At 43.5% G+C, this 19,447-nt stretch overlaps 1 protein-coding gene across 3 annotated transcripts in view; it reads left to right on the top strand.

Annotated features, from left to right (window-relative positions):
- The window catches only part of kalrna (kalirin RhoGEF kinase a), a 152,010-nt gene that overhangs the window by 15,199 nt on the left and 117,364 nt on the right, over positions 1-19,447 (top strand). For 2 of the 3 annotated variants that reach the window (XM_040034117.1, XM_040034118.1), the window contains exon 2: positions 17,452-17,556. The exons of the other annotated variant lie outside the window; for it this stretch is intronic. In XM_040034117.1, the coding sequence (XP_039890051.1) occupies positions 17,452-17,556 (105 nt within the window). The remainder of the gene's footprint in view (positions 1-17,451; positions 17,557-19,447) is intronic. 3 annotated transcript variants of the gene reach the window in all.

Below are 19,447 nucleotides of genomic sequence, written 5' to 3' on the forward strand. Positions count from 1 at the left end.
CATGATCGGAAGGTCAAGGGTTTGACTCCACTGAACAGCTACCCTGAGGCACCCCTGAGCAAGGTACCGTCCCCACACGCTGCTCCCCGGGCGCTGCATTGGTGGCTGCCCACTGCTTCACTGGGTGAATGGGTTAAATGCAGAGGAGTAATTTCCCTACGGGGACTAACACATACACACATATTATTAGCAACCATGATACTAACCGCGAGACACGTTACATACAGCATTGTTTGACAGAAATGAAGGAGAAAAATGTTTTGTTGGTCATTCATTTTTGTCATGACATCACTTTGATTAGTTGAGTATCTGAGGCTGAGACCACAGGACAGTAAAACATGATTGTTGGGCTTCATTTCTGTGCTGAACAGTCATTTAAGATTAGTTAGTAAATAACAATTAGTTAATGTTGTTCATGAGACTAAAGTCATCTCACTGTGGTAATGTAAATATAATATGGCCAATATTATAGTATTGTCAGATTATTATGATATATATATATATATATATATATATGTGTGTGTGTGTGTGTGTGTGTGTGTGTGTGTGTGTGTGTGTGTGTGTGTGTGTGTGTGTGTGTGTACAGGCTTTACAACCAAGTTAACGCTGAAAGTACAAACATCACTAATGTCACATAACTTTGCCGACATGTGGCCAACAGCAATGTTTTATTGTTCTTCGTTATTAAACATTCGCACATAAATAAGTGACATCATATTCAGTACTTACTTTTGACAGTTCACTCTTCGGCCGCTCTCGTCTGCCGTATTTTGCCCATCTTCTTCTGTTTGTCTACCACCACTCTATCTGCCGGTGGTACATACCGTGCAGGGCCCTGTCCTTCCATGATGGTTCCTCGTCTCCCTCCTCTTTCTTGGGTTTCTGCTGCCTGAGGTATTCACTGAGCACTCGGTCAGTTGGGGCCATCTTCCCAATGTATTCTTGGATGTTCGTTGTCTCATCCTGGACTGTGGTGCTGACACTCACCAGTCCCCGGCCCCCTTCCTTCCGCTTAGCGTACAGCCTCAGGGTGCTGGACTTGGGGTGAAACCCTCCATGCATGGTCAGGAGCTTTCTTGTCTTTATGTCAGTGGCTTCTATCTCCTCCTTTGGCCAGCTTATTATCCCAGCAGGGTACCTGATCACGGGCAGGGCGTAGCTGTTGATGGCCCGGATCTTGTTCTTACCATTCAGCTGACTCCTCAGGACTTGCCTGACCCTCTGCAGGTACTTGGTGGTTGCAGCTTTTCTAGCGGCCTCTTCATGGTTCCCATTCGCCTGCGGGATCCCCAGGTACTTGTAACTGTCCTCTATGTCTGCAATGTTGCCTTCTGGTAGTTCAATCCCCTCAGTTCTGACTACCTTCCCTCTCTTTGTTACCATCCGACTACACTTCTCCAGTCCGAACGACATTCCAATGTCATTGCTGTATAGCCTGGTAGTGTGGATCAGTGAATCGATGTCTCGTTCACTCTTGGCATACAGCTTGATGTCATCCATGTACAGGAGGTGGCTGACAACTGCTCCGTTCCGTAGTCGGTATCCGTAGCCAGTCTTGTTAATGATCTCACTGAGGGGGTTCAGGCCTATGCAGAACAGCAGTAGTGACAGAGCGCGTCCTTGGTAGATCCCGCACTTGATGGTGACTTGTGCTAAGGGCTTGGAGTTGGCCTCTAGTGTTGTACGCCACATCCCCATTGAGTTCCTGATGAAGGCTCTTAGGGTCCTGTTGATCTTGTACAATTCTAGGCATTCCAGTATCCAGCTGTGGGGCATTGAGTCATAGGTCTTCTTGTAATCAATCCAGGCAGTGCACAGGTTGGTCAGTCTGGTCTTGCAGTCTCGGCTGACTGTTCTGTCTACCAGTAGCTGGTTTTTTGCGCCTCTGGTATTCTTGCCAATCCCTTTCTGTGCCCCGCTCATGTATTGACCCATGTGCCTGTTCATCTTAGCCGATATGATGCCTGACAGGAGCTTCCATGTAGTACTGAGGCAGGTTATTGGTCGGTAGTTGGAGGGGACCGGTCCCTTCTTGGGGTCCTTGGGGATCAGGACCGTCCGACCTTCGGTTAGCCATTCCGGGTGTCTCTCGTTAACTAGCAGCTGGTTCATTTGTGCTGCCAGACGCTCGTGGAGTGAAGTCAGCTTCTTCAGCCAGTAGGCGTGAACCATGTCGGGCCCTGGTGCTGTCCAACTCTTCATACTGGAGACCCTTTCTTGGATATCTGCCACTGTGATGGTTACTGGACCCTGTTCAGGGAGATCGCTATGGTCTGCCCTCAGATCCACTAGCCACTGAGCATTGCCGTTATGGGTTGCGTCCTTCTCCCATATGCTCTTTAACAAATGTGTTTTTATATTTATCAACCTAAAAAAATAAACATTTAGTCTGATTTGATGTTACAATTAAAAAAGTGTTTTTATCTGAAGAGTTTGTAAATATCTGGTTTCAACTGTATATTTCAAATCAAATCAAATCACTTTTATTGTCACATCACATGTGCAGGTACATTGGTACAGTACATGTGAGTGAAATTCTTGTGTGCGAGCTTCACAAGCAACAGAGTTGTGCAAAATACAATAACGTAAAACAAGCAAAATATAAGAATGGCTAAATCTGAAACTAATAAATATATGTACAATATATATATATATGCATACAGTATATGCATTTCTGGATGTGTATACTAAATATGTTTTTCTGCGTGTGTGTGTGTGTCTACATATTTTACAAATTAAATAGAGTAAACAATAAAATAAAATATATAAAAATATACAGAGTTGGTTGAGACATGTGTAAAACAGTGGCGTTACTGTACAGTATGGAGTGCATAATGTTAAAGTTCCAGTAGTGAAGCTGAGGTGTCTATGAAGTGTTCAGCAGTCTGATGGCCTGGTGGAAGAAGCTGTCTCTCAGTCTGCTGGTACGGGACCGGATGCTGCAGAACCTCCTTCCTGATGGAAGCAGTCTGAACAGTTTATGGCTGGGGTGACTGGAGTCCTTGATGATCCTCCCCGCTTTCCTCAGGCACCGCTTCCTGTAGATGTCTTGGAGGGAGGGAAGCTCACCTCCAATTATCCGTTCAGAGCACCGCACAACTCTCTGGAGAGCTTTGCGGTTGTAGGCGGTGCTGTTGCCGTACCAGGTGGTGATGCATCCAGTGAGGATGCTCTCAATGGCACAGTGATAGAAGGTCCTGAGGATGCGGATATTTGATGATTGTCAGCACAAAGAGGGAGAGAGAGGAACAGAGACAATTCTGATGGCTAAAGATCCAAACGGGACAGGCAAAAGAAAAAATATTTGTATCATAGTTGTTGTTCCTCAAGCTGTGCAACGAGTCCCTTTGGCACTTTGATCATTTGGTGATGTTCTAATAGGAGGAATCATTAATAAACATTGAAATAATGGCTCTTAAACCACATAGAAGCAGACATAAAGACGTACATTACATTCACAATATAATTTGTGGGGAGAGAGTTGAGAATAAAAAGGACAAGGGAAAACTGACCCTTCACAGAACAAGGACAAACACATGACACCTAAGACAGGAACGTTGCCAAACTTCTGATTAAAGGTGTGTCCATATAGGAGGTCATTTGAACCCACGCAGTGATCACAGATCAAAGAAAGTTAATTACATTTGGCAACTTCAAGCACTGATGAGCAAACTTACCTCAGGTAACCTGAAGTGGTTCAGATTGACACTTTTCTCAGTTTGGAGAGGAGCAACTGAAGTAACTCCCAATGAGAGCGCAGGATGCCATTTAATTAACACACGACACAGTTTTATATTCATTACGCAGACAACAGAACCTGGGATGTCTGCATATACAGGAAAGAAAAGAAGAAAAAATGCTTCAGCTCTTCTGATTGTTGTTCCTTTTGTTGTTATAAGAAGGAGTTTAAGGAAAGGCACTTTTTGCCCAGTAGCTGGTTCGAGTGTAAATGCATGTGCGTGTAGATATGAACAATTTAGTGCGACGGGTTGAACAGAAGGGTTGTCTCAACAGCTTAGACTTGTTGATGGCTTGGGTTTGAAACGATTTACTGGTCCCTCTGTGTCCAAACGTCTCTTATCCTGTAATCCACAGTAGTAAAACTTCACTGACAGCTCTTAGTTTAAAAGAAACAACTGTGTTTGGGCTTTGTGTGTGAGTTCAAGTAAAAATCAAGTCTTTGTTGTCGGTACAGCTGAAAACTGGCAAACAGAAGTAAAATGTTGCTACTTAAAAAAAACAGATTTGTCCAAAATAGTAATAATAATAGCAATAATAATAATATGTCAGTTTTGTGTTTCTTATCTAATGGTGGCAAAATGTGGGTGATACATACATATACACACGACAACATACTGTGCATGAATGCATCTGTGAGGACAGAGCCAGAGGCGTAAAACTGCTGATGTTAACTTATTGCTCCTGTTACAAGTCGAGTGTGGACGGCTGACTGTGGAGATCATAAATAAAATAAAAATACATTTGACTCACTGACGTGCCAGTGCCCTGAAATTCCACAAAGTTCTTGCATGTTTGACAAATCCAGGGAACTTAGAGGGAAATCCTGGAATGCCTGTTTCCACTCCATCATAATGCTGTTTTTATGAAGCAGGACATCAGCTCCCAGGCTGACAAACTGTTTTTCCTCTTGACTTGAAGTGGACAGGAAGGTCAGACATAGTGCAACGGAGCAATATGGTTTTAAGTGTTTTTGGGTTACAACTTCTTTGTATTGATCTTTTATAGCCCACTTTCTTCGTCTTCTACTTTTGGCTGTTATTTAACGGGTTACCACAGCAGATCACCTGCCTCCGTCTCACCGCAGCATCCACTATCGCTCTAGCATCTTCTGCATGTGAGCAAACTACCCCCATGAATCTCTTCTGTGGTCTTCCTCTCTGCCTGGCAGCTCCATATTTAACATCCTTTGTCTAATGTATTTACTATCCCTCATGTCTAAAGTATCTCAGTCTTGTCTCACTAGCTGTCTTAAGACGGCTCCTCTAGTTCTTCTGATCCCGTCCATCCCGGCTCCTCCAAGGAAAAATCCTAACATCTCTGCCACCTCCAGCTTCGCCCTTGTTTTCAGTGCCACTGTCTGCAGACTATACATCATAGAAAAAAACAACTCCTGCTGCCATCCTTCTGCCACCCTGCCTGTTCTCTCTTTGCTTTGGAAGGGTTACTCCAGGTATTTAAAATGATTGACCTTCACTATCTCTGTTCTTTGCATCTTCACCTTTCTACCTGTCTACCTCTCATTCACACGCTTCTACCAACTGTCCTTCCTCATCATTCCTCGTCTCTTGACACTGTCTTTACACCAACTCCCTACTCTCGCTACAGGTCACAATGTCTCCATGAACATCATAGATCATGGAGATTACTGCCTGAACCCAAGTGTCAACCTGTCCATCACCACTGGAAACAAAAAGGGACTCCGATGTAGTCCACCCAAACGTCTGTCACTCGTGCTGCAGACCACTGTCTCACTGTCCTCTACTACCAGATCTACTACCATCCATTCTTCTGCATTTCTCTCCTTAACACCACACCTACCCAACACCTCCTTATTCACTTTTGTTCCCTTCGGTCTGTCTACTCCAGTCATCGCTCTCTCCCTGGGAACAATCTCTACCCGTTCATCCATCCTACTCCAGACTTGCTCTTTCTCTGGTAACTGACATCCAATCTGTGCAGCCCTGACATCTTTGTGAGACACTGTCTTCACCTCCACAACCCTCTTCACACTCGAGATTACCCCCACTTCATTTCTCTTCTTATCCACGCCGTGGTATTGCATCTTGAATCCACCTCCAGTACTCCTGACTTTGCTCGTTTCCATCGGATCTTTTGCCTAACTTCTTTCATTCCATCATATCAGCCACCTCTGTCCTTTTCCTCCTCTCACCTCGTTGGCTTCGGCCAACAGTACCACAGTTTCCACCAGCACTCTGTTGACAGCACCAACGGTACCACATGCAGTCATTGTTAACTTGCAGACCAACCGCTCTGGTATGGAAATCTCATTTGTTGTGTCTGCATGTTTGATCTGCATTTAATCTTCTAGTCCTGGAAATCTGGATGCAAATCTGGTTTGTCCTGGGCTATAGATGCTGTGGATGCTACTGAGACCTGTGGGCCGGCTGTGGGCCGACTGTGGACCGACTGTGGACCGACTGTGGACCGACTGGCTGCTTTTCTATTCTAGAACTTTGAGCCTCTCAGACTCTCAGACACATGAAGAATTAGTGTGCTGTGGTCTGGGCTGAATCGTGTGTGTGTGTGTGACAGACAGTTGGAAAACACTCCAGGACAACCACAAGGGGTTTATTTGCAGTAGGGTTGCGCTGCAGTTGAATACTACAGTTATATCCTGAATTTCATACATTTTCAAAGTTCTGTTCATAGTTTCCACACAGACTGAATGAATGCAGCAGCTGATATTCTTTCTTTTTGTTTCTCACTGTGATCAGTTTGAATTTTCTGTTTTCTCATCTTTATCCTTTCTGCACTGGCACAGTTTCTGCTTCTGACTTTCCTTCACTGTGTTTCTTTGAACCAAGTACTAATTAAGCCTCATCCAGCCTGTGAGCACACACACACACACACACACACACACACACACACACACACACACACACTCACACACTCAACACACACTCACACACACACACGCACACACACACACTCACACACACGCACACACACACACACACACACACTCACACACGCACACACTCACACACACGCACTCACTCACACACACACACACACACACACACACACACACACACACACACACACACACACACACACCTTGTGTCAGGCTGTAATTGAGTGAACAGAATCTTACTGTAGAGTATTTATAGAACAGAAAGAACTAGAGTGGCCATATTAATCCTTAATACTCTCCAGTTCAGGATACAAGCATCATCTGATCTTTTTGGGCTTTACATCAGTGGTCTGAACATGGAGCCTTGCTGTCTATATGCTTTTGATGCTCATCCAATATTCATTAGGGAGTAATTTGCTGTTGTAGAGGCAGGATTTGAACAGAAAAGAGCAGCGTGTGATCATCCTGCTCGCTGATAGGCAGGGTCGGCTGACATGTGAAACTCGACCCTGTTGTTTCTTTCTCTGTTGTATCCAGATCAAACTGTGCAGAGGTAACTGTTTAAAGCGTGCTCGTGTTTTTAATCCCCGCTCTCATATCACTGGATAATTTTACTGTGTTTGTCAAGCTTAAGTACGATGTTCCATTCATGTGATTCCATATCACGATAAATGATGATAAATCAAAATGTGTAACAGGAGTCACAGATTAGAAATGTGTTTGTTCTCGCAGTGAATGTGGAGCCTCTGAATGCCTGACTATCACCACACACACACACACACACGCGCGCACACATGCACGCACGCACGCACGCACGCACACACACACACACACACACACACACACACACGCACACACGCACGCACGCACGCACACACACACACACGCGCACGCACGCACGCACACACGCACGCACGCACGCACACACACACACACACACACATTCCATGTCTGACCACTCTGTCTAAGTTTTTCCTCTCTGTAGACAGCTGCTGTCTGGAGACTGAAAGCTGATCCAGAAAGAGAGGGAGTTGCATCTGATAGCTGAAACACGTGTTCCATGTTTCAACATTTGGTTCCTCCTTGTCTCAAGCTTTGACTTTCCTTGAGGAAGGTACATCTGGCTTCCTCTTGACCTCTGACCTGTCCGGTTAATCATGTTGGTGTGTGTGCCTAAGCATGGTGTGATGGATATTTCAGGAAAGTTAGTGATGAAAATGAATTTGTTTTTTAAGATTTCGTACTCCAGCAGGTCTTTTTCTATCCATGAAGCAAATTAAAGTAAATTTCCAATTGTTAGTTGTTTTTGTTTGTTTATTTGTTTGGTGTTTTCTTCTTTCTTTTTTTTTTTAGCAATTTTTGTTGATTTAGCTAATTTAGTCGTTTGCCTTTTTGAAATGTAAATCTAAAACCTGTCAAAGAACAAAGCTGATCAGCAATGCTATGATGCTATGGGTTGAAGCCAGGTTCAGGCTGCCGTGTATCTGTGTACATGTAGAGAAGCATGCACTATATTCCCTACAGTAAACACTCTCCCATCCGAATCATTGAATTCAGATGTTCCAATTACGTTCATGGCCACAGATGAATAAAAACAAGCCCTTAGGTGTGCGGTGTCTGCTTCTGCAAACATTTGTGAAAGAATGGATCGCTCTCGGGAACTCAAAGAATTCCAGTGTGATATGCTGATATGATGCCAGCTGTGCAACACGTCCAGTTGAGACATTTCCACTTCAAGAGTTGGGCTTGGCGTCTTACTTCCGGGGAAAGGAACTTTTAATGCTTCAGCATAGTGCGGCACAATTTAATGCTCCAAACTTTGTGGAGCAGTTTGGGGACGTTCCTGTTCTAACATCTCTGAATCACAATACATAAAGAAAGGTTGGTGTGGAAACACTGGGCCTGTGCAGAGTCCTGCCCTGATAGAAAACCTTGGGATGAATTTAGAGTGGAGACTGTGACCCTTCTCATCCAACACCACTGTCTGACCTAACAATTCACCTGATCAGAAATTCCCAAAAACACACTCCTAAACCTTGTGGAAAGCCTCCCACAAGAGTTAGAGCTGTTATAGCAGTAAAGGGTGGGCCAACATCTTATTAAAGCCTATGGATTAAGAATGGGATGTCTCAAGTCCATACGCATGTGAAGACATTTACATACCTGGCATCAAGAGCCTAAAGCAAAGTACAGTACAAAAGACAGGTGATGAAGAGGCTGCAGGTAAGGTGGAGCGGGTGGCAACAAGCATTAGAGATGATTTGTGACTAAAGGAGAGCAGCAAGAGAGAGCGGTGAGGTTTACAAGATGACAGTGAGACCTGCTGGTTGGTTTGGGGACGAAGCTGGAGGAGGCAGAACTGAATATTTTCAGTCAAGGCTCCTGCGAGTGCCTTTGAATGGACTCATTTTTCTACGAAGGTTTGAACTTTGAGAGTGTCTAAACAAGAGAGAAAAGTGTGAAAATGTGAAGTTCCATGGTTGGAGTAAAAGAGGGAGACCGCAGAGATGATTCATGGATTTAATGAAAGAGGATATTGGAGGCTGAAGGTTCTGAAGAACTGAAGAAGCTTCTCGGATGAGAGGTGAAACGTCTTCAAGCAACTTAAAGAAGTCCAGACGCTTTTCTTTCCAAGCTCCTGAGACTACGATGACCTGGATGACTGAGAACCTTCACAGACAGGATATCAGAGGGCTGGGTGATAGGGGATGTTAGGGTGCGATGGAGGCAGATGATCTGCTCTGGTGACCATTAAAGGGGGCAGTCGAAAGAAAAGGAAGAAATGGTGACAATAAAGTAAATCCAACGGTAAGTGTCCTGTAGTAGTAGCTGGCAGCTGCAACATATTATGCACATGCTTGTTACACTCATTCCAGCTATTTGACTGTGTCATGGTCCTGGGTCATTTTGACCCAGCGTTTTGTGTTTCCTTGAAGTTCATTTTTGTGCCTTGTGTTTATTCTGATTTTGTATTAGTTTAGGGTTGAACCTGAAGTTTAGTGTTTTGTCAGCCCTACCTGTGTCTGTCCTTGGTGCTCTGTTCGTGTCCCCGTGTTGTGTTGTAATTCAGTCTGTGTGTTTCCTGCTGTACTTTGAAGGCTCGTGTTCTGGATTTCCTGTTCTATTCTGAAGGTCTGTGTCTGTTGTCATTGTGTTCAGCTTGTGTCCTCCAGTCATCATGTGTATTCAGATCAGCTGTTCTTCCCTCCTGTGTGCGATTACCCGATTACCTTGTGTGTGTATATATAGTGGGTGTTGGTCTGTGTTTGTCGTCGGCTTGTCTGCGTTCTATGGTGTTTCGGTCCTGTCTCTGCGGCTCTCTGCCCCGCACCCCTTTTGTATGCTCTCAGGTTTGTCATTTAGTTCTCCCAGTTTAGGTTTCTTCAGTTGTTTTGTCATGCCTCACTGCCTGTTTTTGCCACTCCACCACTTGTAAATAAACGTCACTCGAATCATCAGTCACTGCCGCATTTTGGGTCCTCCTTTTCCTCCAACACCGCACGGCTCACCCCGCCAGCCATGACAGACTGTAGCTCAGGTGATAGAGCAGGTCACCTACTGGTTGGTGGTTCGATCCCAGTTTGCTCCATTTTGCATGTCCTTGGGCAAAACACTAACCCCATGTTGCTCTCTGATGCATCCATCAGAGCATGAATGTTAGATAGGAAGCACTTAGCGAACAGCTTAGGAGAAAGTGCAGGTGTGATTGGGTGAATGAACAAGTTTATGGCGTTATTTTTGTGCCACTATTCTGAGCGCACGTAAAAATAAATTGCAGGTGCAAGTGTTGCATTTTGAGGAGAAAATTATTTTGAGCTAAGAAAAGCTAAATTTGAGTGAACAAAATTCATTGCTGCATGCAAAAAATGTATTTCAGTGTTTGTTATTATCCACACACACACACACACACACAACAGCAGCCCCTCTCGCTCAGGTTTTGCACTTGCTCATGCTCTCAACATTTCTGCCCGTGCACGCTCAACTCTTTACTGACGCGATTCGTCCCGGACTTCAGCTACAATGAAAAAGACACAAAGCTGGAGTTATTCTGTCTTTACGCTGTCAGCTGCCTCTTCTTCTCTCATTCTCCTCCCTCTCCTGTTGCTACTTCAATCATGAAACTGATCAATGATCAGCTGATCGTCTCTCTTGTTTGTTTATCGCCCACTTTGCGCCAGAAAGAGGAAACCAGCGGATGTCGCGCTAAACAGCAGCAGCACGTTTAAGCTTGATCAGCTGTTGTTATAATTTATTTAATATTAATTTCTAGTATCAGCTGATGTTTGCTGGAGCCACAGCTGTAAAGCTGCTGGTCATGATGTCGGTGTGGAAACATGAAGGTGATACAAATCATACATATATACCAACAAGACAGTGTACATCACTGTCACAACAGCGTTTGTTGTAGTTCAAAGGCTTTATGCTTTTTCCTGTAATACCTGGTGGTGTAGTCGGTGATTTTTTGTCAGTTCAGCCTTTTATATTATGTTTAACCCGAGTGACCACCCGGTCAGCTGGTGGGTAACTTTTCTGAGTGGGTTTGAAAACATTAGAGCACTTATGCAAATATGTGATGTCTTGATGAATCGAGCAGGTATTTGAAGTTTACACAGAAACATTCTCACATGAAAATATCTTAAAAGTTTATTTTGTGACCCAGAAAGAGTAATATTTCAAACTCCGCCCCTCTGTGTTCCTCCGCCACTGCCTCGTTTGTAGTGATGTGTCGGTTGCAAACGAAATGGCTCTTAGAGCTGGATCTTTGAAGTGAACGACGTGAGCTGTCTCCTTATTGCGAGCCGTGTTTTTTTTTTTTCTTTCTCTCACCCTCTCTCTCGCACTTTTTTCCGCTTCACTCCGCACGTGAGCCTTGTGCTTTGCGCTGAGCAGAGGGGGGGTCCTCTACACTACAGGTCGATCACTTCTCACTGGCCTATATTACCACAGGAATAGGCTGCAAATGTTGTGTTCAGTGGTCTTGAATCATCGCCTCCTGACCAATCATTCTGCAGGAAAGTGTTACCATATCTGAAAGATCCCTCAGATACGAGTACACAGACAGTAACGTTTTCAATAGCATGTAATGTCTTTGTGTTTCCTTTATGTGCATCAGTAAGAAATATAAATTCTTCAATTCAAATTTATCTCCTGATATTTTCATTTTGGCTCCAATTTTACAGCATGTCCTCTTCTACAAGCTTTACATATGATGCTCAAATACAACACCTATTTGTACAGTTTGCTCTTTCAGGAGGACACCAGTGCTCCACTTTAAAGAATAAAAACACAAACGGAAACATAATTTAAAGAAATACTCAATTACAATTCATCACATACTTGGGTATGTGATAGAGCTGCATACATCTGTTCACTTACACAGCAGAGTTACAGCTTTTCAGACACTAACCGATATTACAAACAAAAATGGATTAGATACACATTTTCAACAGTATCAGACTGCTGTCTGCTTCCCCCAGCTGACACACAACTTCACACAGGACTGCTGCAAACAGGCAGACACACAAACCTTCCCTCGTCAGCAGCTGGAGTAGCTGAACTGCACAACACTGAACAACACATCATAAGGAATTTTGAGAAGTCAGTAAATGTCCTGATTTAAATGTTAACATGTCTTGAGTCAGCTGATCTCAATACGTCACCTGACAGGGTGAGGAAATGTCTCAGACTGGTTCATGTGATGAGGGTCAACAACCCTGTGAAGGGACAGCTCCCACCGGGGCTGAAATACCTGGGTCTCATCAGCGTTTGATCTTAGAACTGAAGAAACTTTTCAAGAAACTTAAAGATGTCCAGTCGCTTTTCTTTCCAAGCTCTTAGATTAGTTGCTCAACTACAACAGCACCTTCTAACAGCTACTGTGCTCCTGGTGCACATCCTAAGACTGGATAATTGGGAAGGTTGTGTCAGGGAGTGCATTTAGAATAAAGCCTTTGCTAAATCAAACATTTGGCTGCGTCCACTGTGGAAATAAGGCAGCAGCCAAAGGTACCTGTGTAAAAGTCACACCAGCCATCTGTTATTATTAAAATGGCAGGCAGTGGCTATGGCTCATAATTAAACAAGAGAGCACTGCTCATCTGTAATGTTATAATTTTGATTGAACAGGTTAACAACATTATTTCTATCTAAAAACTGTTTATTTCTCTCAGATTGACGCTGATTCCTACTAGCCGACATTAACATAGATCCAGAAGCACAGCAAACGGACTGCTTCTTATATAAAGCTTCTCTACTCTGAGCACTCAAAGCACTTTTACACAACTTGTATGGCGTTATTTTTGTGCCACTATTCTGAGCGCACGTAAAAACAAAAATTGCAGTGTTGCATTTTGAGGAGAAATTTATTTTGAGCGAAGAAAAGCTAAATTTGAGTGAACAAAATTCATTGCTGCGTGCAAAAACTGTATTTCAGTGTTTGCTATTATCCACACACACACAACAGCAGCCCCTCTCGCACAGTTTTTGCACTTGACGAAATGCAATATCCCAGAATCCATTTCGTCTAAAACTCAAACGAGTAGTGATGGGATTTCCGGCTCTTTTTAAAGAACCGGCTCTTTCGGCTCTGAACCGGCTCTTCAGGTTGTTTTGTTGCTTTAATTAATTTATTATTAACAATAATGTAAAATTATGCACAAAAGGAATTACTAATGTAAAAAAAAAATGTGGTTTTATTTATATATATATATATATTAGGGGTGCAACGATACACAAAATTCACGGTTCGGTTCGATACTTTGGTGTCACGGTTCGATATTTTTTCGATACAAAAAAATGTTCATGCATTTTTAATTTGTCATTTATTAAAATTATAAATATATATTTTAACTCAAAAGTACAGTTTTTAAATTTAATGTTGTTGAAACAACAAAGTAATAAAATAATAAATAAATCTGAGAAATCCCTCATCTTTGGAAAAGAGAGTTTATTACAGAGAAATGGCTCTTTCAAAATAAAAGCTATACTATCCGCTTCTTCTGGGCTATATTCTCAGCAGCATATTAAACATATCAGGTCCCCATAAGGAGAATCATGTGCTAACGGCTGTCTAAATGACTCGGGTAAAGTTTGTAGCATGCGTGCTTGTTGTTTTTGTCTGCTTCCACTTGTCTTTGCACTAGGATGATGTCGGAGTAAATGTGCAGTCATATTCGTTGTGTTCCCACTAGTGCTGTCAGCGTTAATCTGAAATGATGTTAACGCCACAACACGGCAAATCTCCGTTAACGAGCTATCGCGGATCACCCCGTGCGTGGGGCTGGACGGCCAACACGTTAACGAGCTAACTGCGCTAACGCACTAGTTCACACCAATGTAATTGAGCATTGCATGGCACATCCGACATACTGTTTTACTTTAGTCCATGACGCGCTTACCTTCAGGGTCATACGTCACATGAAGACCAAAATAGTTCCAAACGCCAGATCTGAATCAGGGTGGGGGAGGTTCAATTTGCCATGTTGCAACGAGAGCTTAGCTTCTGTCTTGCTAGCTTGCCCTGCGCTCAGTGGATCTGCGCTCGGTGGATCTGCGCTCGACGGTACATATGCGAACCGAACCGAAAGCACTGTATCGAATGGTTCAATATCGATACGAGTATCGTTGCACCCCTAATGTTTATATATAAATATTTACGGTGGCCCCTAGAGACAAAACACGTACAAACTCCAAAACACATTTCTAGCATGAACTGAACTTCGAAACAGAGCTACCTAGATCACTTAAATTACACAACTGAAAGCATGTGTGTATTGTTTGTGTATTTATACACAAGCACTCATATATATTCAAATAATTAAAAAAAAAAAGTTCATTTACCTGTTACTACCACACACCAAATCCGGTCGTTGGTACTTGCTGGCTTGTGTAGCCACAAGATAACAAAAGCTCAACACTGCACCCAACATCCTGGAGCACTTCTGTTGTCTTTTGTACGTGCTTTGTCTGTAGGGGCCACCGTAAATATACTTTTATTTATTCACTCCACATAAAATGTAATAAATAAATCATATAATACAAAAACCAACTAGTCACAGTTCAACTTTTAACTATTTAAATTTTCAGCTTTTTCCTTTTAAACATATTTAAAGTGAAACAACACAAAACACTGCAAACCACAACACAATTAAATATAAATTATAATATGAAAACTAAAAGAAGATGCATATTCTCTGTCATATGGGCCTGCATGAATAAACCTTCTGAATCCTTTATCATCTGCAACAAAATAGTTGTGGATGATTACTATACCTTTCTAATGTGACGTTGTTGTCCCTGCTCTCTCTCTCCCTCCCGCTCTGTTCCTGTGCTACTGAGTGTTTAATTCTGCAGTTGACTGAATAAGACACGATCCTGCTTCATACAGACCGCAGCCCTCATGCTTCTCACGCTTGTGCTTGGAATCCTGAAGGTCCCAGAACATATTTCACAAATGTGTGTGTGTGTGTGTGTGCTGAGTAATGTGGGAAAACCAAAAACACTCCTAGCTCTAATCTGAGGTAGAAGTCCTTGTAAAGTTTGTAAATGTGATGCTGTTCTTTGGAAGATACGCTCTCTTAAATTGAATAAAATGCTGTTAGTGCTGACAAAGTGTCCCATGTAGGCAGAAACCTCCGTGGATCCTACCAGAACCAAATCAGACAAATTGGTTTTTAGTGTCGTTGACTACCGTGCACGAGTGTGTGAGCTGGAGTGATCAGACGTGTGTGTGAGTGTTGTGCTGAGTCAGCACCCTCCAGATGGCATCGCTGCATGCGTTTGGCATGCACCACAGATGATGTCATCACCCTCAAACAGAAGCTTTGATGTGATTGGTTCATCTCAAATGAGTCAGATGGTGTCGATGGATGAGAGAAAAATAAAATATGCAGTCAGTTTATTATCAAGCTAATACTGCAGTAACAGACCGCTGTGTGCGCCTCGAGTACGACCACGTGGTGCTGCCTCGCAGAGTCTCTGTGATGTGATCAAGCAAAGTAAAAATGCAAATAATTCAACAGCCAAAGAAACCTTCATGAAGGAAGGACACACACAAGCGTGACACACATGAGACTACTTTTTGAGTGTAAATACATGCAAGGACGAACATATTCAAGCTCTTACATAATTTCCTTAGTAGATGTGAGTATTTTGTTGTTATGGCCTCTAACCAAGGATGCACGTGTGTTACTGACAGCCTTGAGACTTTAGGAGGAGGAAAAGGTTTTTGTTATCATGGTGGACTCAGTCAGCAGGAAAGAAATCAGGAATGATTAGACTGATGAAGAGACGCACAGGCAGACACGACTGCCTCTCTGTCGAGGTGGGTCAACAGATCCTATATTGATATGTAACAATAACAATTATGACCTGTTTCTTCTGTAAAGTCTCTGCTGGCACCTCTCTCTCTCACTCACACACACACACGCACACACACAGCAGAGTTAAACAGGAAGTAGTCACTGCAGGGTCAGCATAAAAAACAGAAGACATTTAGCTTTTCACTGATACAAACTCAAACTCAACAGTGTACATATTTGTGTTTAAAGCAATATTTCCACCAACTTTGAAATAAATCAGAGAAATGCTGCTTGAAAAATGCAATGAACAGACAAACACAGATTTATTGAATTATAACAATTCTATTCAATTCAGTTTTATTTACACAGCGCCAAATCACAACAACAGTCGCCTCAAGGTGCTTTATATTGTAAAGTAGACCCTACAATTATACATACAGAGAAAAACCCAAATGACCCCCTATGAGCAGCACTTTGGCGACAGTGGGAAGGAAAAACTCCCTTTTAACAGGAAGAAACCTCCAGCAGAACCAGGCTCAGGGAGGGGCGGGGCCATCTGCTGTGATTGGTTGGTGTGAGAGAAGGAAGACAGGATAAAGACATGCTGTGGAAGAGAGACAGAGGTTAATAACAGATATGATTCAGTGCAGAGAGGTCTGTTAACACATAGCAAAAAGGAAAGTTTCCACTGTGGACGTATCCAAGCAGGATTAAATAAGTAGGTTGGCAGCTAATATGAGAGCATTGTGAGCATTGCCAGTTACGTTTACACAAGTGTTGTGCTACCTGACTGATGGCTAAAACTTACCTGACAAAACTTCCTGCTTACCTCCAGCTACATCAAGAAAAGCACCAATTTGTATCATAGAAATCAGAGGATTCACACACACAGTATCGTCTCGTCCTCATTTCTGTCCTCTGTGCCTGGTTGGATGCCTCGTTCGTCCCGTCCACACGGGTACTTATTCTAGTGTGTTGTTTGTGTGAAACACCGATAAACTGCCACGGCCTGGCAGAAGCCACTGGAAACAATGAAGTACAGTGTCGTCATAACACGAGTGTAAAACCATCAGCAGTCATTGATGTAGCATGTAGGTGAAGATGTCTTTCCTGCTTGGACAGATTTAAAGCCTCCAAGTGAACTTTCTAAAGTCTATTCACCCAAGATAGTTGGAAGCTGCTCAGCTGCAGATACCTTGCAAGACAAACACTGACAGAAATGTGATCATACATATTTCTTTTACTTGAAACATGTTGCCCAAGTGGAAACAAAGGTTATTCAGATAAAAACAAAGAAATAAAACAACACTCTATTAATCACAACGTTTCTTGCTTTTTTCCAGCAGCTGTCCCTTACCGAGCAGCAGCGTCCCTGTGGAGAATACATCATCTCCTGCTTCTGTGTTAGTGCGACCTGAGTGTGGTGGCTGGAAAGCACTTAGCTTGTACTAGCTCTCACTCTGCTCTGAGCATAGTTATGAGAGAGCAGTGTGTGGTTTGTGTTGGAGGACTGATGGATGTGGTTTTCCTCTGCAGGGAACACTGGAGGCGAGGCCATTAATATGTGCTTGTGTTCAAATGCACATGTGTGCGTATGTGAGAGGCTCGCGCTGGAAACCTACCCTGCTCTGTTTTACGCAGGTAATCTGTTGAAATAATGAGACAACAATAAGTGATTTATGTTCAGTGTAATGCTGTTAGTTATGGAGCAGCAGGGCATGTGACATTATAGTGAAATTACACAACTATTGAATGCTGTGGTATAAATCAGACAGCTCTGATTTCAATTAGAATTGCCTGTGAAAGAAGAACCATTCATACATGACCTTCATCACAAGTTCATACATTTTCAAATTATGCCAAAGTGTCACTTTGGTAAAACTTTTCTCAGAACAGACGATTTATAGTCAAACAAGAAGGACATTAGTCAATAATAACATGATAATAACTGTATTTCATACAAACTGTTTCCACAGGAGCTTATGAGGAACCAATAGTGGGAAAACTTGCACAAAGTACTATAAATGTTGCCGTTCCTCAAACATTATTATGTTGGTTTTAACTAGAAAATGAATATAATGAATACGACACCACAGTGTTTGGGATTATGAAGCCAAACGTGATGATATTGGGAAGTGGCACTAAATGATAGAATTAACTACAAGGGCAATGGAGAGGTCCTCTTCAGCACAGCTACAGACATCGTGTACTTGTGCTGAAGTACAGATACTAGTGTTAAAAAAATACTCAAGTTGAAGTACTGATTCAACTACTTTACTTGAGTAAAAGTGAAAACGTACTGACTCAGAGTAAGAAAGTGAAAGTAGCTCCTTGAAGAACATTTCTACCACCTATTTTTATGGGAAAATAAAGATGGCGCCGGTGAGGTCGGCTGCCGTCACGACTGCTCCGACCACTTTTTCTTTGTTTTTTAAGTTAGTTTTCAGCGTTTCCTAATCGGCAAAATCACCACCATTGGGTACCGAGGTATGACAGTGACACTCTTGTTTCTATTGGTATACAATGTACTCACAATTCGAAGTTTTTAACTCCGGATCCGAGCTGGCCGAGTGAGATCTTGAGGGAGAACGAAGGGAAGCGTAGGCCTAGAGGGAAGCGAGCCGGCGTCAGGAACAGGCTGAGAGCTCGTGCACACCGCACACCTCTGCCTAGCATCCTGCTCGCCAACGTCCAGTCACTGGAGAACAAGCTTGACGACCTCAGGGCCAGGGTAAAGTTCCAGAGAGACATTCGGGACTGCAATCTCCTCTGCTTCACCGAGACATGGCTGAACCCAGCGGTGCCGGACCACGCCATCCAGCCGGCCGAGTTCTTCTCGGTTCACCGCATGGACAGGACACGGGACTCGGGGAAGTCAAGGGGAGGCGGCGTGTGTTTAATGGTGAACAACAACTGGTGCAACAGTGCGAACGTTGTTCCTCTCACACGCTCCTGCACACCAAATCTGGAACTACTGTCCATCATGTGTCGTCCTTTTTATCTACCTCGGGAATTTACATCGGTCATTGTAAGTGCCGTTTATATTCCACCACAAGCGGACACGGTCACCGCCTTATGCGAGCTGCATGAGGCACTCACACAGCACCAGACACAACACCGGGACGCTGCGCTTATTGTGACGGGGGACTTTAATAGCGCCAACCTCAAACGCGCAGCGCCGAACTTTTATCAACACATCACCTGCCCCACCAGGGGTGAAAGGACACTGGACCACTGCTACACTACGGTCAAGGACGGCTACAAGGCACAATCCCGCCCTCCTTTTGGCAAATCTGATCACGCCGCCATCTTCCTCATCCCAAAATACAAACAAAGGCTGAAACAGGAAGTTCCGGTTCAGAGGAAGGTCGCGCGCTGGACGGATCAATCGGTGGCCGCGTTACAGGACGCACTCGATGACGCAGACTGGGGCATGTTCAGAAACAGCTCCGATGATGATGTCAACGTGTTTACGGAAGCGGTTGTGGGATTCATCGGGAAACTAGCGGATGATACCGTGGAGACAAAGACT

The sequence above is a fragment of the Simochromis diagramma genome, unplaced genomic scaffold (genome assembly GCF_900408965.1).
Source record: "Simochromis diagramma unplaced genomic scaffold, fSimDia1.1 OVJJ01000176.1, whole genome shotgun sequence".
NCBI lineage: Eukaryota > Metazoa > Chordata > Actinopteri > Cichliformes > Cichlidae > Simochromis > Simochromis diagramma.